This window comes from Embiotoca jacksoni, unplaced genomic scaffold (genome assembly GCF_022577435.1).
Source record: "Embiotoca jacksoni isolate LCO1_2020_lvr unplaced genomic scaffold, fEmbJac1.0.p SCAF_54, whole genome shotgun sequence".
Taxonomy (NCBI): domain Eukaryota; kingdom Metazoa; phylum Chordata; class Actinopteri; family Embiotocidae; genus Embiotoca; species Embiotoca jacksoni.
The window spans coordinates 1,182,090-1,197,112 of NW_027185408.1; the positions used below are offsets into that span (position 1 = coordinate 1,182,090).

Below are 15,023 nucleotides of genomic sequence, written 5' to 3' on the forward strand. Positions count from 1 at the left end.
TTGTACTATTGTTTAGTTAAGGTTAATTTAATTAATATTATTCTATTTTATTGTATATATTGTGCATCTTTATGTTTAGTATTTCATATTTTTACTCTGTTGTTTGATTGCTTTTCCTGTATCTATAATGTTGCTGTAGTGAAAAAAAAAAAAAATGTATCCGTCGAGGTTCAGGTTTTTATCCAGTAAGCTGTTTACTTTACTAGACTAGTTTTAATCCAGTTATTTACTAAAAGTAGCTTTCTAGATGACACTAGCACACTCCAAACTGTTTGAATGACAGAAAATGTATTTCTACAACAGTTTAATACTCATGTAAGACGAGATTATTGTTATTTTATGTGTTAATTTTCTTTTACAAGTCAGTTGGAAAACATGAGTATGTGTAAAACAATAGTGTAAAGATGGTAATACTGGGGATCGGTCATGTTTTTTAAATCGTGGTTAAAATATAAAAAAAAAATCAACTACTAAAAAGTAGACTTTTTACTTTTATTGATAACAAACCAACAGAAGCTCTTATAAACTTCTAATTTCACATATTTGGAGCTGATAAATTGTCAATAATTCTAAAAGCTGCATTTGTTTGATACAGACTTTAGTTTTCATTCATGAACAACTTCTTTCAGCTGGAAACAAACTGTAGATTCAGCAGAAACAGGTTAAGTTCAACAATTATTGTCAGCTGATAGAAATGTGAATTATTTACAATACTTGAACATTTCAGTGATATTACAGAGGGTTGGACATAGTTTGTTCAAACAACATCTTAAACACAACCTCTACAGCAAACAGACATTAAATGAGCCTTTCTTCAAATATCTAAGTACGGTCACGTTTCATTTCATCAACTGAAAGACAGAAAACATTTCAACAGGATTTATGAGGTGTAAAAGTTTGTGCCCCTCCAGTTCGGAGACATTTTCAGGCCATCTTGCAGCAGGTTTCAGATCTCCCCACAGATGTTCAGTGATGTTCAGGTCAGGGGCCCCTGAGGGCCACTCCAACAGCCTGAGCTGGTGTTTCTTCAAGCAGTTCATGGTGGATTGTGAGGTTTTGCTCTGATCGTTGTCCTGTTGTAGAATCCAGCCTCTTTTCACTGTCCTGACTGACTGCAGGACGTCTGCATCCAGAATCTGCTGATGTTTAGCAGCCAAAGAGCTCAGTTTGACCTTCATCTGTCCACATGGAAGTGAAGGTCAAAGTTCAGAGGTGAGGACATCATTTCACTACTTCTGACACAAAACATATTCTGACATCACAATCAGTGATTCAACGGTGAACCAAAGAGAAACTTCATCCACCATCAACATTTAAAGCTGCTGTCACTTCCACAGACTCTTCCTCCTACAGAGAACACAGAGACACTGAGGAACCATCTGACCAGAACCTAAATCCAGGATACAGAGGTTCAGTGAATGTGGTGTTGAAGGTGTGGAGGTGGATCAGAGTGTCGGAGGAGATTCTGTAGAAGGACAGAGTGCCAGCAGGACAGTCCACATACACTGCTACTCTGTTGGAGGAGGAGAAGGAGGAGGAGGAGGAGATGATGAATGTTACTGTGTTATTGTGACAGACAGAGTAACAACCACCATCAGAGCAGATCAGAATCCAGGACTGATTGTTCCCTCCAAACCAGCAGTCATTACTGTCTCCTCTCCTTCTGATTCCTCTGTAACTCACTGCTATAACAACTCTTCCTCTCCACTCGACCTCCCAGTAACAGCGACCAGTCAGACCAGTTCTACACAGCAGCTGAGGACACCAGTCAAATCTGTCTGGATGATCAGGATATGACTGATCTTCTTCCACCTTCGTCACCTTCCTGTTGTTGTCAGACAGTTTGAGTTTTCTGTTTACTGAGTTTGTGTCCAGTTCAAGTTCACAGAAATCTGATGGAGAGAAAAAGACACGACACAGCTGCAGTTTATCATCTGACACATCTGATGGCTTTTTTCTTTCTTTACTTCCTGACTTGTTGTTCGTTCATAGAAAGTTTAATGATGATACTTTTTGTCAGGCTTTGACTTTTGGGGGACGACATCCAGCTGGATCACTTGAACTAAGACAAAGTAGAATCTTTAAATACGCTTCTCTGATCAAGTTTATTATTGCATCTGCTGTTTTAGGATATCTTGACTGATAAAGCTTGGATGGTTTTTGGTAGCTGGAATTGTTTGTGATTGGATTCTTGTTTTCACTCAAGTAACTGAGAGTCAAAGAGAACAAGTTTAGAGTTCAACTGATGGTCTTTTATTCTAATTCTATTAAGGACTAAGTTGTCTGCCTCCTCTCCCCCTCCTCCTCCTCTCTCACTCATCTCTACCTCCTCCCCACCTCCTCTCTCCCTCCCCTCCCCTCCTCTCTCACTCCTCTCTCCCTCCTCTCCCCCTACTCTCTCACTCCTCTCTCCCTCCTTTCCCCCTACTCTCCCCCTCCTCCTCCTCTCTCACTCCTCTCTCCCTCCTCTCTACCTCCTCCCCACCTCCTCTCTCCCTCCCCTCCCCTCCTCTCTCACTCCTCTCTCCCTCCTCTCCCCCTCCTCTCTCACTCCTCTCTACTTGCTATCCCCCTCCTCTCTCCCTCCTCCTCCTCTCTCCCTCCTCCTCCTCTCTCCCTCCTCTCCACTGCCTCTCTCTCCACTGCCCCCCCTCCTGTCTCCCTCCTCTCCCCCTCCTCTCTCCCTCCTCCTCCTCTCTCCCTCCTCTCTACCTCTTCTCTTCCTCCTCTCTCCCTCCTCTCCACCGCCTCTCTCCCCACTCTCTCCACTCCCCCCCTCCTGTCTCCCTCCTCTCCTCCCCCTCTCCCCCTCCTGTCTCCCTCCTCTCTCCCTCTTCCTCCTCTCCTCCTCCTCTGTACCTCCTCTCCCCCACCTGTATCCCTCCTCTCCCCCTTCTCTTCTCCTCCTCTCCCCCTCCTCTCTCCCTCCTCTCCCCCTCCCCTCCCCTACTCTCTCACTCCTCTCTCCCTCCTCTCCACCTCCTCTCCCCCTCCTCTCCCCCTCCTCTCTCCCTCCTCTCTCCCTCCTCTCCTCCTCCTCTCTCCCTCCTCTCTACCTCCTCTCCACCTCCTCTCTTCCTCCTCTCTCCCTCCTCTCTCCCTCCTCTCCACCGCCTCTCTCCCCACTCTCTCCACTCCTCCCCCTCCTGTCTCCCTCCTCTCCTCCCCCTCTCCCCCTCCTGTCTCCCTCTTCCTCCTCTCCTCCTCCTCTCCTCCTCTCCTCCTCCTCTGTACCTCCTCTCCCCCACCTGTCTCCTTCCTGTCCCCTTTCTCTCTTTCTCCTCTCCTCCTCCTCCTCTCCCCCTCCTCTCTCCCTCCTCCTCCTCTCTCCCTCCCCTCCCCCCTCCCCTCCTCTCTTCCTCCTCTCTCCCCTCCTCTCCCCCTCCTCTCTCCCTCCTCTCTTCCTCCTCTTTCCCTCCTCTCTCCCTCCTCCTCTCTCCCTCCTCACCCCCTTCTCTCCCCCTCCTCTCTCCCTCCTCTCTACCTGCTATCCCCCTCCTCTCTCCCTCCTCCTCTCCCCCTCCTCTCCTCATCCTCTCTCCCTCCTCTCTTCCCCTCTCTCCCTCCTGTCTCCCTCTTCTCCCTCTCCTCTCTTCTCCCTCTCTCCCTCCTCTCCTCTCTCCCTCCTCTCAACCTCCCCTCCCCTCTCCCTCCCCCTCCTCTCCCCCTCCTCTCTCCCTCCTCTGTTTTATCTGCCCTCCCTTCAACTGACTCTTTCTCCCTCATGCATCCAAACTCAGCCACAGACACTCTCCTTTCTCCTCTGTCTTCCTCTCTTGATTGTCTCTGTCCTCCTCCATGTCCTCCAGTCCTCCCCAGCTCCGTGGTTGTCTGAGAGACACTATGAGAGCAGCAGAAAGGAAATGTAGAAAATCTAACCACCCTGACGACCTGCTCACTTATCAATCTCTCCTCTCCTCTTTCTCTGCCTCTATTTCTGCAGCCTAAAGTTCTTTCTACCAAACCAGGATTCAATCCTCATTTTCCAATCCCAAAAACCTCTTCTCCATCTTATCCAACTTCCTTGACCCCCCCCCCTCTCCTCCCTCCTCCCTCCTACCAAACCACTTTATCAACTACTTTACTAAAAAGATAGATGATATATGATCCTCATTTTCAAACCCAGCTTCTGTAACTACAATCTTCTTGACCACCAGTCTGGTTTCAACAGACCACTCAACAGAGACGGTCCTCCTTCTGTCTCTGATCAGCTTCACACTGCTAGAGCAGCCTCTCTGTCCTCTGTCCTGATCCTTCTAGACCTTCTGCTGCATTTGACACAGTGAACCACCAGATCCTTCTTTCCTCCTTCAGGACCTCGGTGTCTCAGGCTCTGCTCTCTCCCTGTTCTCATCCTACCTCAACGACCTCACTTACTGGGTAACTTGGAGAGGATCTGTGTCTGAACCTTGTCCTCTCACTACTGGTGTCCCTCAAGGCTCCGTCCTGGGTCCCCTCCTCTTCTCTCTGTACACCAACTCTCTCGGCTCTGTCATTCACTCACATGGCTTTTCCTACCACAGCTTTGCTGATTACACCCAACTGATCCTCTCTTTTCCCCGATCTGAAACACAGGTAGCAGCATGAATCTCTGTCTGTCTGACTGACATCTCTCAGTGGATGTCCTCACACCACCTGAAAATCAACCTCCACAAGACTGAACTGCTCTTCCTTCCAGAGAAAGACTCTCCCACCCTCGACCTGACTACTACCTTCAACAACTCTGTTATCCCGACCCTGACTGTTAAGAACCTCGGAGACACTCGACAGTCAACTCTCTCTTACTGCCAACATCACTGCAACAACACGTTCCTGTAGATACATGCTGCACAACATCAGGAGAATACGTCCTCTTCTCACTCAGAAGGCGGCGCAGGTTCTGGTCCAGGTGTTTATCCAGGTTCTGATCCAGGTTCTGATCCAGGTTCTGGTCATCTCACGCCTGGACTACTATAACTCCCTCTTGGCAGGTCTACCTGTTAGTACCATCCGTTCTCTGCAGCTCATCCAGAATGCAGCAACTCGACTTGTCTTCAACCCTCCCCCTCCTCTCCCCCTCCTCTCCCGCTCCTCTCTACCTCCTCTCTCCCTCCTCCTCCTGCTCTCCTCCTTCTCTCCTCCTCCTCTCCTCCTTCTCCTACCCTCCTCCTCCTCTCCTCCTCTCCCCCTCCTCTCCTCCTCCTCTCCCCCTCCTGTCTCCCTCCTCTCCCCCTTCTCCTCCCTTCCTCTCCACTTTCTCTCTACCTCAGAGTTCCTCCGTTTGTCAGTGAGTCACAGAAACAGGCTGAAACTCATCAGTGTCAACTGTCTCTCTGATGGTTTCACTGCTGTCTGTGAGGAAAACACCTGAAGAAGAAGTGATGTAGAAATAATCAGAGAACTCAGTCTCCACTGATCTGCTCTGTTTTTATTGATGTCCTCCCACATGTGAAATATTGGTCTCTGCCTGTTGTCCCTTAAAATGAACAGTTTGACCAACATTCACATGAACAGCTGAACTGTTTCCAGACTGTTCACAGATCAGTCCAACCACCACATTCAGTTGGTTTGTGTAATTTACATGTTCAGAATCGAGGGTGTAATGATGGAGGGAGTCAGCTGTAGAGACTGAAGCTCTGGGAGGAAAAGTTGTAACTCTGGACTGAAAAATAAAACTGACTTGATTTTAAAACTTAATGTAAAAACGACTGTATTTCAGAATGAAGACTGAGGCTGAACTTTGAATCCTGAACTTCTCAAATTTGTGTGAACAGAAGTTCATCTCATTATGTTTATTAGTTGTTGAGATGAATCAGTTTGGACCAAAGTGGTGATCGACTGATGAACACTGTCGTTCCAACAGCCAGGCTGATAACATGGTTCAAGATGAGAAGGATTTGACACCAACTTCACAATGTTTCTAATGAACAGCTGTTTCCATTTGATAAAAGACTTCTGAGGATCCACATGTTTCCTAACTCAGACCTCCTCACTCCTCTGAACAGAAACTAGAGAAACAAGTCATCCTTCATGATGATGGACCTGAGCAACAACACATGAAGTCAAATCAATGAGACAAACCTGCACTGTGTGAGCTCTGGTTGTCTGTCCATACCTGAGAGTGTCCAGTCTCCAGTGAGGATCCTCCAGACCAGCAGACAGCAGCTTCACTCCTGAGTCTCCTGGATGATTGTAGCTCAGGTCCAGCTCTCTCAGATGGGAGGGGTTGGAGCTCAGAGCTGAGGCCAGATAAGCAAAGCCTTCCTCTGAGATCAGACAACCTGACAGACTGGAGTAAGAAAAATATCATCAACTCCAGAAACAAGAAGGAAAATCTTTCAGATGTTGAACATCTGCACCAACATGAACTAAAGGATAATTTAACTGATCAACAACCAGATATTTCCTGACCTGAGAGTCTCCAGTTTACAGTGAGGACTCTCCAGACCAGCAGACAGCAGCTTCACTCCTGAATCCAGCAGGTCGTTGTTACTCAGGTCCAGTTCTCTCAGACAGGAGGACTGGGAGCTGAGAACTGAGGACAGAGCTTCACAGCTTCTCTCTGACAGGTTACAGACAGTCAGTCTGAAAAGAAAATGGACATATTTGACCCAATTTATCTAAATCTTGATATGATTTAAGAACATGTCTTCAATTATACAAATGTGACATCACTGAAACTACTGGAATCAAACATTTAGTTAGGTTGTAACTGTATATGTATTTAATTTAAAAATGTTTTAACGACAACAAAACCACAATAATATAGGGGAGATTTTCTAAAAGATTTGTGATTTGAAAGAAACAAAAAAATTGTTAAATTAAAGTTAAATAACTCAATAAAAGTCGAGTTTGATGGATTCATTGTTTCCTGACCTGAGAGTCTCCAGTTTCCAGTGAGGATCCTCCAGACCAGAAGAGAGCAGCATCACTCCTGAGTCTCCTGGATGATTGTAGCTCAGGTCCAGCTCTCTCAGATGGGAGGGGTTGGAGCTCAGAGCTGAGGCCAGAGAAGCACAGCCTTCCTCTGAGATCAGACAACCTGACAGACTGTAGTCAGAAAAATATCATCAACTCCAGAAACAAGAAGGAAAATCCTACAAACATTGAACATCTGCATCAAAATTAATATTAAGAAATATTTAACTGATCAACAACCAGATATTTCCTGACCTGAGATTCTCCAGTTTACAGTGAGGACTCTCCAGACCAGCAGACAGCAGCTTCACTCCTGAATCCTGCAGCTTGTTGTTACTCAGGTCCAACTCTCTCAGACTGGAGGACTGGGAGCTGAGAACTGAGGACAGAGCTTCACAGCTTCTCTCTGACAGGTTACAGTCAGTCAGCCTGAAAACCAAATGTACATATTTGACCCAATTAATCTTAATCTTGATATGATTTAAGAATATGTCTTCAATTATAAAAATGTTTCCATTTTGTTTGGCTAATAACTGGCTACCCCACATTTATTTAAAAGCTGACATCACTGAAACTACTGGAATCAAACATTTAGTTTGGTTGTTACTCTACATGTATTTAATTTAAAAATGTTTTAATTACAACAAAACCACAATAATGTAGGGGAGATTTTCGCAAAGATTTGTGACTTGAAAGAAACAAAAAACGTGTTAAATTAGAGTTAAATAACTCAATAAAAGTCGAGTTTGATGAATTCAGTGTTTCCTGACCTGAGAGTCTCCAGTTTACAGTGAGGACTCCCCAGACCAGCAGACAGTAGCTTCACTCCTGAATCCAGCAGGTCGTTGTTACTCAGGTCCAGCTCTCTCAGATGGGAGGGGTTGGAGCTCAGAGCAGAGGCCAGAGAACCACAGCCTTCCTCTGAGATCAGACAACCTGACAGACTGGAGTCAGAAAAATATCATCAACTCCAGAAACAAGAACAAAAATCCTACAAATATTGAACATCTGCATCAAAATGAATATTAAGAAATATTTAACTGATCAAAAACCAGATGTTTCCTGACCTGAGAGTCTCCAGTTTACAGTGAGGACTCCCCAGACCAGCAGACAGTAGCTTCACTCCTGAATCCAGCAGGTCGTTGTTACTCAGGTCCAGCTCTCTCAGATGGGAGGGGTTGGAGCTCAGAGCAGAGGCCAGAGAACCACAGCCTTCCTCTGAGATCAGACAACCTGACAGACTGGAGTCAGAAAAATATCATCAACTCCAGAAACAAGAACAAAAATCCTACAAACATTGAACATCTGCATCAAAATGAATATTAAGAAATATTTAACTGATCAAAAACCAGATGTTTCCTGACCTGAGAGTCTCCAGTTTACAGTGAGGACTCTCCAGATGAGCAGACAGCAGCTTCACTCCTGTGTCTCCTGGATGATTGTAGCTCAGGTCCAGCTCTCTCAGATGGGAGGGGTTGGAGCTCAGAGCTGAGGCCAGACAAGCACAGCCTTCCTCTGACATCAGACAACTTGACAGACTGGAGTCAGAAAAATATCATCAACTCCAGAAACAAGAAGGAAAATCCTACAGAGGTTGAACATCTGCAGCAAAATTAATATTAAGAAATAATTAACTGATCAATGACCAGATATTTCCTGACCTGAGAGTCTCCAGTTTACAGTGAGGACTTTCCAGACCAGCAGACAGCTGCTTCACTCCTGAATCCTGCAGGTCGTTGTTACTCAGGTCCAGATCTCTCAGACTGGAGGACTGGGAGCTGAGAACTGAGGACAGAGCTTCACAGCTTCTCTCGGACAGCTTACAGACAGTCAGCCTGGAGAAGAATTAACAATGAACACAAACTGTTTTATTTGTCATTTACAAAATGAAACATGTTTGAAATGGTTAATAAATCCTCGTACAGAGCTTTGCTGGAGGCTTTGACCACTGGCAGCAGCCTCAGAAGAGCCTCCTCTGAAGCAGAGTATTTCTTCAGGTCAAACACATCCAGATGTTCTGCTGATGACAGTAAGATGAAGACCAGAGCTGACCACTGAGCAGGAGACAGTTTATCTGTGGAGAGATGTCCTGATCTCAGGAACTGTTGGATCTCCTCCACTAGAGAACGATCATTCAGTTCATTCAGACAGTGGAACAGATTGATGCTTCTCTCTGCAGACAGATTCTCACTGATCTTCTTCTTGATGTACTGGACTGTTTTCTGATTGGTCTGTGAGCTACTTCCTGTCTGTGTCAGCAGGCCTCGTAGGAGAGTCTGATTGGTCTGAAGTGAAAGACCCAGAAGGAAGAGGAGGAACAAGTCCAGGTGTCCATTTGGACTTCTTAAAGCTTCGTCCACAGCAGTCTGGTGGAGATGGATTAGTTTTGTTTTGTTTCTGAAGACTTTAGATAAAGAAGATGTTGTTTGTTGTTCCTTCAGCAGGTTGACAGCAGAGTTGATGAAGGTCAGATGGACGTGAAGAGCAGCCAGAAACTCCTGAACGCTCAGATGGACGAAGCAGAACAGCTTGTCCTGGTACAGCGCGCTCTCCTCTTTAAAGATCTGGGTGAACACTCCTGAGTACACTGAGGCTGCTCTGATATCGATGCCACACTCTGTCAGGTCGGATTCATAGAAGATCAGGTTTCCTTTCTGCAGCTGATCAAAAGCCAGTTTTCCCAGAGACTTCATCATCTTCCTGCTCTTTTCATTCCAGTGTGGATCTGTCTCAGCTCCTCCATCATACTTGACCTGCTTCACTTTGGCCTGAACCACCAGGAAGTGGATGAACATCTCCGTCAGGGTCTTGGGCAGCTCTCCTCCGTCTCTTCTTTTCAACACGTCCTCCAGAACTGTAGCAGTGATCCAGCAGAAGACCGGGATGTGGCACATGATGTGGAGGCTTCTGGATGTCTTGATGTGGGAGATGATGCTGCTGGCCTGCTCCTCATCTCTGAACCTCCTCCTGAAGTACTCCTCCTTCTGCGGGTCAGTGAACCCTCTGACCTCTGTCACCATGCCGACACACTCGGCAGGGATCTGATTGGCCGCTGCAGGTCGTGTGGTTATCCAGAGGCGAGCGGAGGGAAGCAGTTTCCCCCTGATGAGGTTGGTCAGCAGCACATCCACTGAGGTGGACTCTGTAACATCAGTCAGGATCTCATTGTTGTGGAAGTCCAGAGGAAGTCGACACTCATCCAGACCGTCAAAGATGAACACAACCTGGAAGTGTTCAAAGCTGCAGATTCCTGCTGCTTTGGTTTCAGTGAAGAAGAGATGAACCAGTTCCACCAAACTGAACTTTCTCTCTTTCAGCACATTCAGCTCTCTGAAAGTGAACGGAAACATGAACTGGATGTTCTGGTTGGTTTTGTCTTCAGCCCAGTCCAGAGTGAACTTCTGTGTTAACACTGTCTTCCCGATGCCAGCCACTCCCTTTGTCAGCACTGTTCTGATTGGTTCATGTCTTCCAGGTGAGCCTTTAAAGATGTCTTCTTGTCTGATGGTTGTTTCTGGTCTGTCTGGTTTCCTGGATGTTGTTTCAATCTGTCTGACCTCATGTTGATCATTGACCTCTGCAGTCCCTCCCTCTGTGATGTACAGCTCTGTGTACATCTCATTCAGAAGGGTTCGGTTTCCTGCTTTAGAAATCCCCTCAAACACACTCTGGAACTTCTTCCTCAGGTTACATTGAAGATGTTGTCGACACTCAGGAACAACAGTTCCTAAACAAACAAACAAACAAACAAACAACAAGTGAATGTCTCATTAAACCTGAAGATAAACGTTTTAAATATTTTGTCTACATGAAATCAATTCTTCACATCAGTTGTGGACAAACAGTTTCTGATTGTTTTCAGTCCAGAAGAATTCACAGATGTGATGAAGATGTTTGCATCATATTAACAGCAGAGTTTGGAAATCTAAGTTTCTCCCATGTTTCCTCTTTCCATCATGTTCCAGCTGTTAAAATCCTCTTACTGTTCTGCAGACGGTCAGCCAGCTCCTCCTGCTTCAGTCTCCTCAGGAAGTGTAGTGTGATCTTCAGAAATGACTCTCTGCTCCTCCTCTGCTCTTCATCCTCACCCTCCAATACCTCCTCATCCTCACTCTCTAAGCATTCTGGGTAATCTGGACTCAGAATTTTCTGCATCTTCTTCAGCTCGTTCTTTACAAAACTGATCATGTTCTCCTCCAGCAGCTGAAACAGAGAAATATATCAACTTTAATACACAGAACGTATCAGATCATTTTAAATTTGGACTGAAATCCTGCTGGTCTACAGAGTGCAGCAGGGACAATGTGAGTTTTGGTAATTCACTATTTAGTTTGTGTGTTTACACACCAGAAATATGGAGTCCAGGTTTGTTTCAGGAACGTCTGAGTCCTGCTGATCAACCCTGTAAAGTCAACATCAAAACAGAAGATGTTTGGTCACAATTAATCCAGAAACATAAAGTAAAGAGACTTCATGTTTTTAACTACCAAGACAACCAACACCTGACAGAAGCTGAACAGGAAGACAAAACATCCGTTTTAAATTACTGCCCTTCATCAACAAAACTTCAAAACAGAACTTCTTCAGACTGAGAGACATGTGGAGGCAGCCACCAGCCTGGTCTGTATGGGTCTCCTCTGTGTGGTCCGATGAAGCCCGGCTCTGCATGGAGTCTTTAAATGTATAAATATGATCACCCCTGCTGAACACTGGAAAACCCTCTTTCTGAATACCCGGACACAAGAACAGTTGGGTTTCAGTTTCACACTGAATGGAAAGAAAGTGATCAATGAGTTCAGACATTATGACATCAGGCGGGTTTGATACTAAATGACAAACATTTCACATTATTACCTTTGTTCAACAGACTGGTGTCCATCTTTGAAGTCTACATGTCTTTCCACAGACCGGTCACTCTTCATGGACACACAGCTGGGTTCAAGAGAATCTAGTTCCTGCTGAAGGATCCTGATGGAAACAGAGATGTGTAGCTTTCAGTTTTAACCCTGCAGATTGTGTGTTTTGTTGGACGCTAACAGAAACATGAATACATCCAGTGTGTTTCCATGAACCTGCAGTTCCAACAAACTGGCATTGCTGAACTAAAGAGACTAAAGAATCTGAGTCTGACGTCCTTTGATCCTCTGAGCTGAGGTGATCCCACCCCTGTGATCTTTGACCATTTTCTTCTTGTGGGCCTCTTTAATTTGATCTTCACTGTCAGCTCAAACATGATGGCCTGCTCTGAGGTTTCTGACTGTAGGACCACGTCATGCAGGGTTACTTGTTACAGACAACTCTTCCTCCTCTCCAGCTCCCTGAACAGATTTCCTTCTGAGTCTCTGTGTGAAGACAGTTTGGTTCCTTTCAACGAACATACAGATTCAACTGCCTGAGATCATCTGTCCAAGCTGTCAACTGTCTCTCCAGATGTCTCCAATCTTCTATCGAGGTGAATCATAAATTCAACACAAAGACGTTATGACATCAGGAGGGTTTGAAACCAAAAGACAAACTTTAAACATTATTACCTTTGTTTAACAGACTGGTGTCCATCTTTGAAGTCAATAAATCTTTCCACAGACCAGTCACTCTTCATGGATACACAGCTGGGAACAGGTCCAGGTCCAGGTCCATGTCCAGGTCCAGGTCCAAGTCCAGGTCCAGGTCCAGGTCCAGGTCCAGGTCCAGCAGGTCTGAGCTGCTGCTTTGTTCTTCAACAGAACACACAGAGCTCTGAGTGAGAATAATGATGGTGCAGTGATGTGAGTGCTGAGCTGTGACGTGGAGAAGAGTCGTGGACAGTTAGAGACGGTCGTCTCACCTCTGAGCTTCGGTCCGGCTCTCATGTTCCCCACACAGAGTGGTTTTAGAGGGACGGACTCCGTCCTCTCTGTCCTCCAACTGATCCATAGCAGAGCCCACAGCTTCACACAAACACAACAACCTGCTCAGTACGTACAACAACATTCACACTACAACAGTGTCACTCTGGATTCCACCACCAGAGGGCGCCAAAGTAAATACAGTTCAGATCCTGTTCAGATTTCCACTGAGGATGGATGTTAGGAAACAACATGAACTCTCTTCATTTCTGTCCAGGTGTGTTTTTCTGATCTACCTGGTAGAAGTTATATTTCACTTGTTTAAAGGAGGTGATGTGATGAATTCAGGCAGAAGTAAATTAAATCCTCACCAGGTGAATTCAGATCCCGTCACAGAGTCGTTCTACCTTCACCTGCAGAGGAAACACGAAGAGAGAAGCTGCTGCTGATTCTGCTTCATCATCAGTCTGACGTCTTCGTCATCCTCTCAGAACCTCACTGTCAAAGTCTGGAAACTTCAAGATGACAGAAAACCAGAGTTCAACACAGATCACAAGAAAATAAAATATCTCAGAGTCCAAAGATAAATGTGAATATTTCTATCTGCTACATGAAAGAAGGAAATAACAGAGAGTCTGTAAAAGTATTAAACCTAAACAGGCTGTAACTTTTCTATAAAAGTTCATATTTTCTTTGACTTGTAAAATCTGCTCCATTTGGAGGAGCTGAGGCTGTTTTTCAGCGACGCCTCCATCTGTGTTGAAGCTCAACAAAGAGCTGAGAGAGTCTGAACAGATCCATGAAAACATTCAACACAGCTGTAGTTTCTAAGAGTCGCTGATGTTGAAATATGACGTCAGTGAAGGTTTGCAGATCAGGATTCAGAAACGTTTTATTTTTCAGAATAAAAACATCTTTTTAAACTGTTTCTGTAAAAATGTTTCTGAACACATGATGCAGACATGATGTGAAAAACATGCTCCGTTATTCCAGAAAGAGAATTGAACGTGTTTCTGTTTCCTCCTCACTGTGAACATTTTCAAAGATCTCTGACTGACTGTCACATATTTGATGACTTTATTACCTGTTAATAACCAACCAGTCCAGCTGTGAACAACGTCAGACCGGACAGTGAACGCTCCCCACTAACTGAATCACACGGGCCGTTAAAATGATCGACGGTTTCAAAGTTACTGAACATGTCGACTCTTCATGCGGTCGCAACAGAAAACACAGAACGAGTTCAGGAAAACTGAGCTGGGTTTAAAAGTTCAGGAGCTGCTTCAGAAGAGTCAGCGTTGATCTGACAGACAGCGACGTCATTTTTATTGATCGGACCGGTTCCATGTCAAAAACCTATCAGATGAAGATGGAAACTGTTTGTTACCTTCTGATGGAGGAAATAATCGTCGTGAAGCCGGCGAGTGAAGAAGTTCATCAGCAGCTTTAAGATGGAAACCGAGCAGAGAAAGAAGAAACATGGAGCGGACAGCAGGACGAGTTCAGACGTCTCTCAGCTCTCTGACTTCTTCAGACTGAAGTCTTCTTCCAGGAAATCTGATCCTTCAGACCTTTGGAATAAAGATTAAACAATAACAGACATCATAACTCCTCATCAGCTGCATCATAAAGATATCAGTATTTAATCTGAGATTTGTTGCCTAACAAGGAAATCAAAATTCGATGAAGTTGATACAGTCGGCAAAACCAACAGATCAGCTTCACTCCATTATTCATTATTGTTCCATTAATCTGTCAAATATAATGATGTCATCAAATGTAACACAGACACAGTCATGTTTTTCTATCTTTTTGAGGACATTCATTCATACAGCAACCAACCGTGACGTCACCTGTCGGTATGTGAAGCCTCCAGTCTGACATTTCAGCTGTCGCCATCTTTGGAGTCAGAGGTGACCATATTTGGACGTGCTGGGGAGGAGCGAGGGGACACTATGCCCCGCCCACCTAGAGCAGAAAACCTGACTGGTGCCTATTAAACATGTTTGAGTCCTAACAGCTGAAGAATGCTGGAATTATTTTCAGAAGGAAACACTGATCAAAAGGAGGGAGTTCATCTCATGTCACCAGAATGACTTAAGATCTGCTGACTTTGGATTTCAGGAGAACTTGATGCTTTTTTAATGGCAGTCTATTGGAGACAGATGGTTTTTGGAGCCCCTAGTGGCCCGTAGAGGAATTTCACTTCATGGCTTGACTTTTCCGACCCAGAAAACAGTTTTCTAAGCAGTCTGTGGTTTTCCTTCGATATCCATGCCACTTGGAGTTTTAAAACGTCCT

At 45.2% G+C, this 15,023-nt stretch overlaps 1 protein-coding gene across 1 annotated transcript; it reads right to left on the reverse strand.

Annotated features, from left to right (window-relative positions):
- Positions 1-478: 478 nt before the first annotated feature.
- Positions 479-12,810, reverse strand: LOC138212237 (NACHT, LRR and PYD domains-containing protein 12-like). The gene is given in 14 exon segments (XM_069172540.1): positions 479-1,370; positions 1,372-1,971; positions 6,061-6,268; positions 6,391-6,564; positions 7,153-7,326; positions 7,668-7,841; positions 7,965-8,138; positions 8,262-8,435; positions 8,559-8,732; positions 8,821-10,607; positions 10,897-11,100; positions 11,245-11,287; positions 11,752-11,865; positions 12,722-12,810. Coding segments are annotated over 14 exon segments (4,134 nt in total). The 3' UTR covers positions 479-1,325.
- Between the last annotated feature and the right edge of the window lie 2,213 nt (positions 12,811-15,023).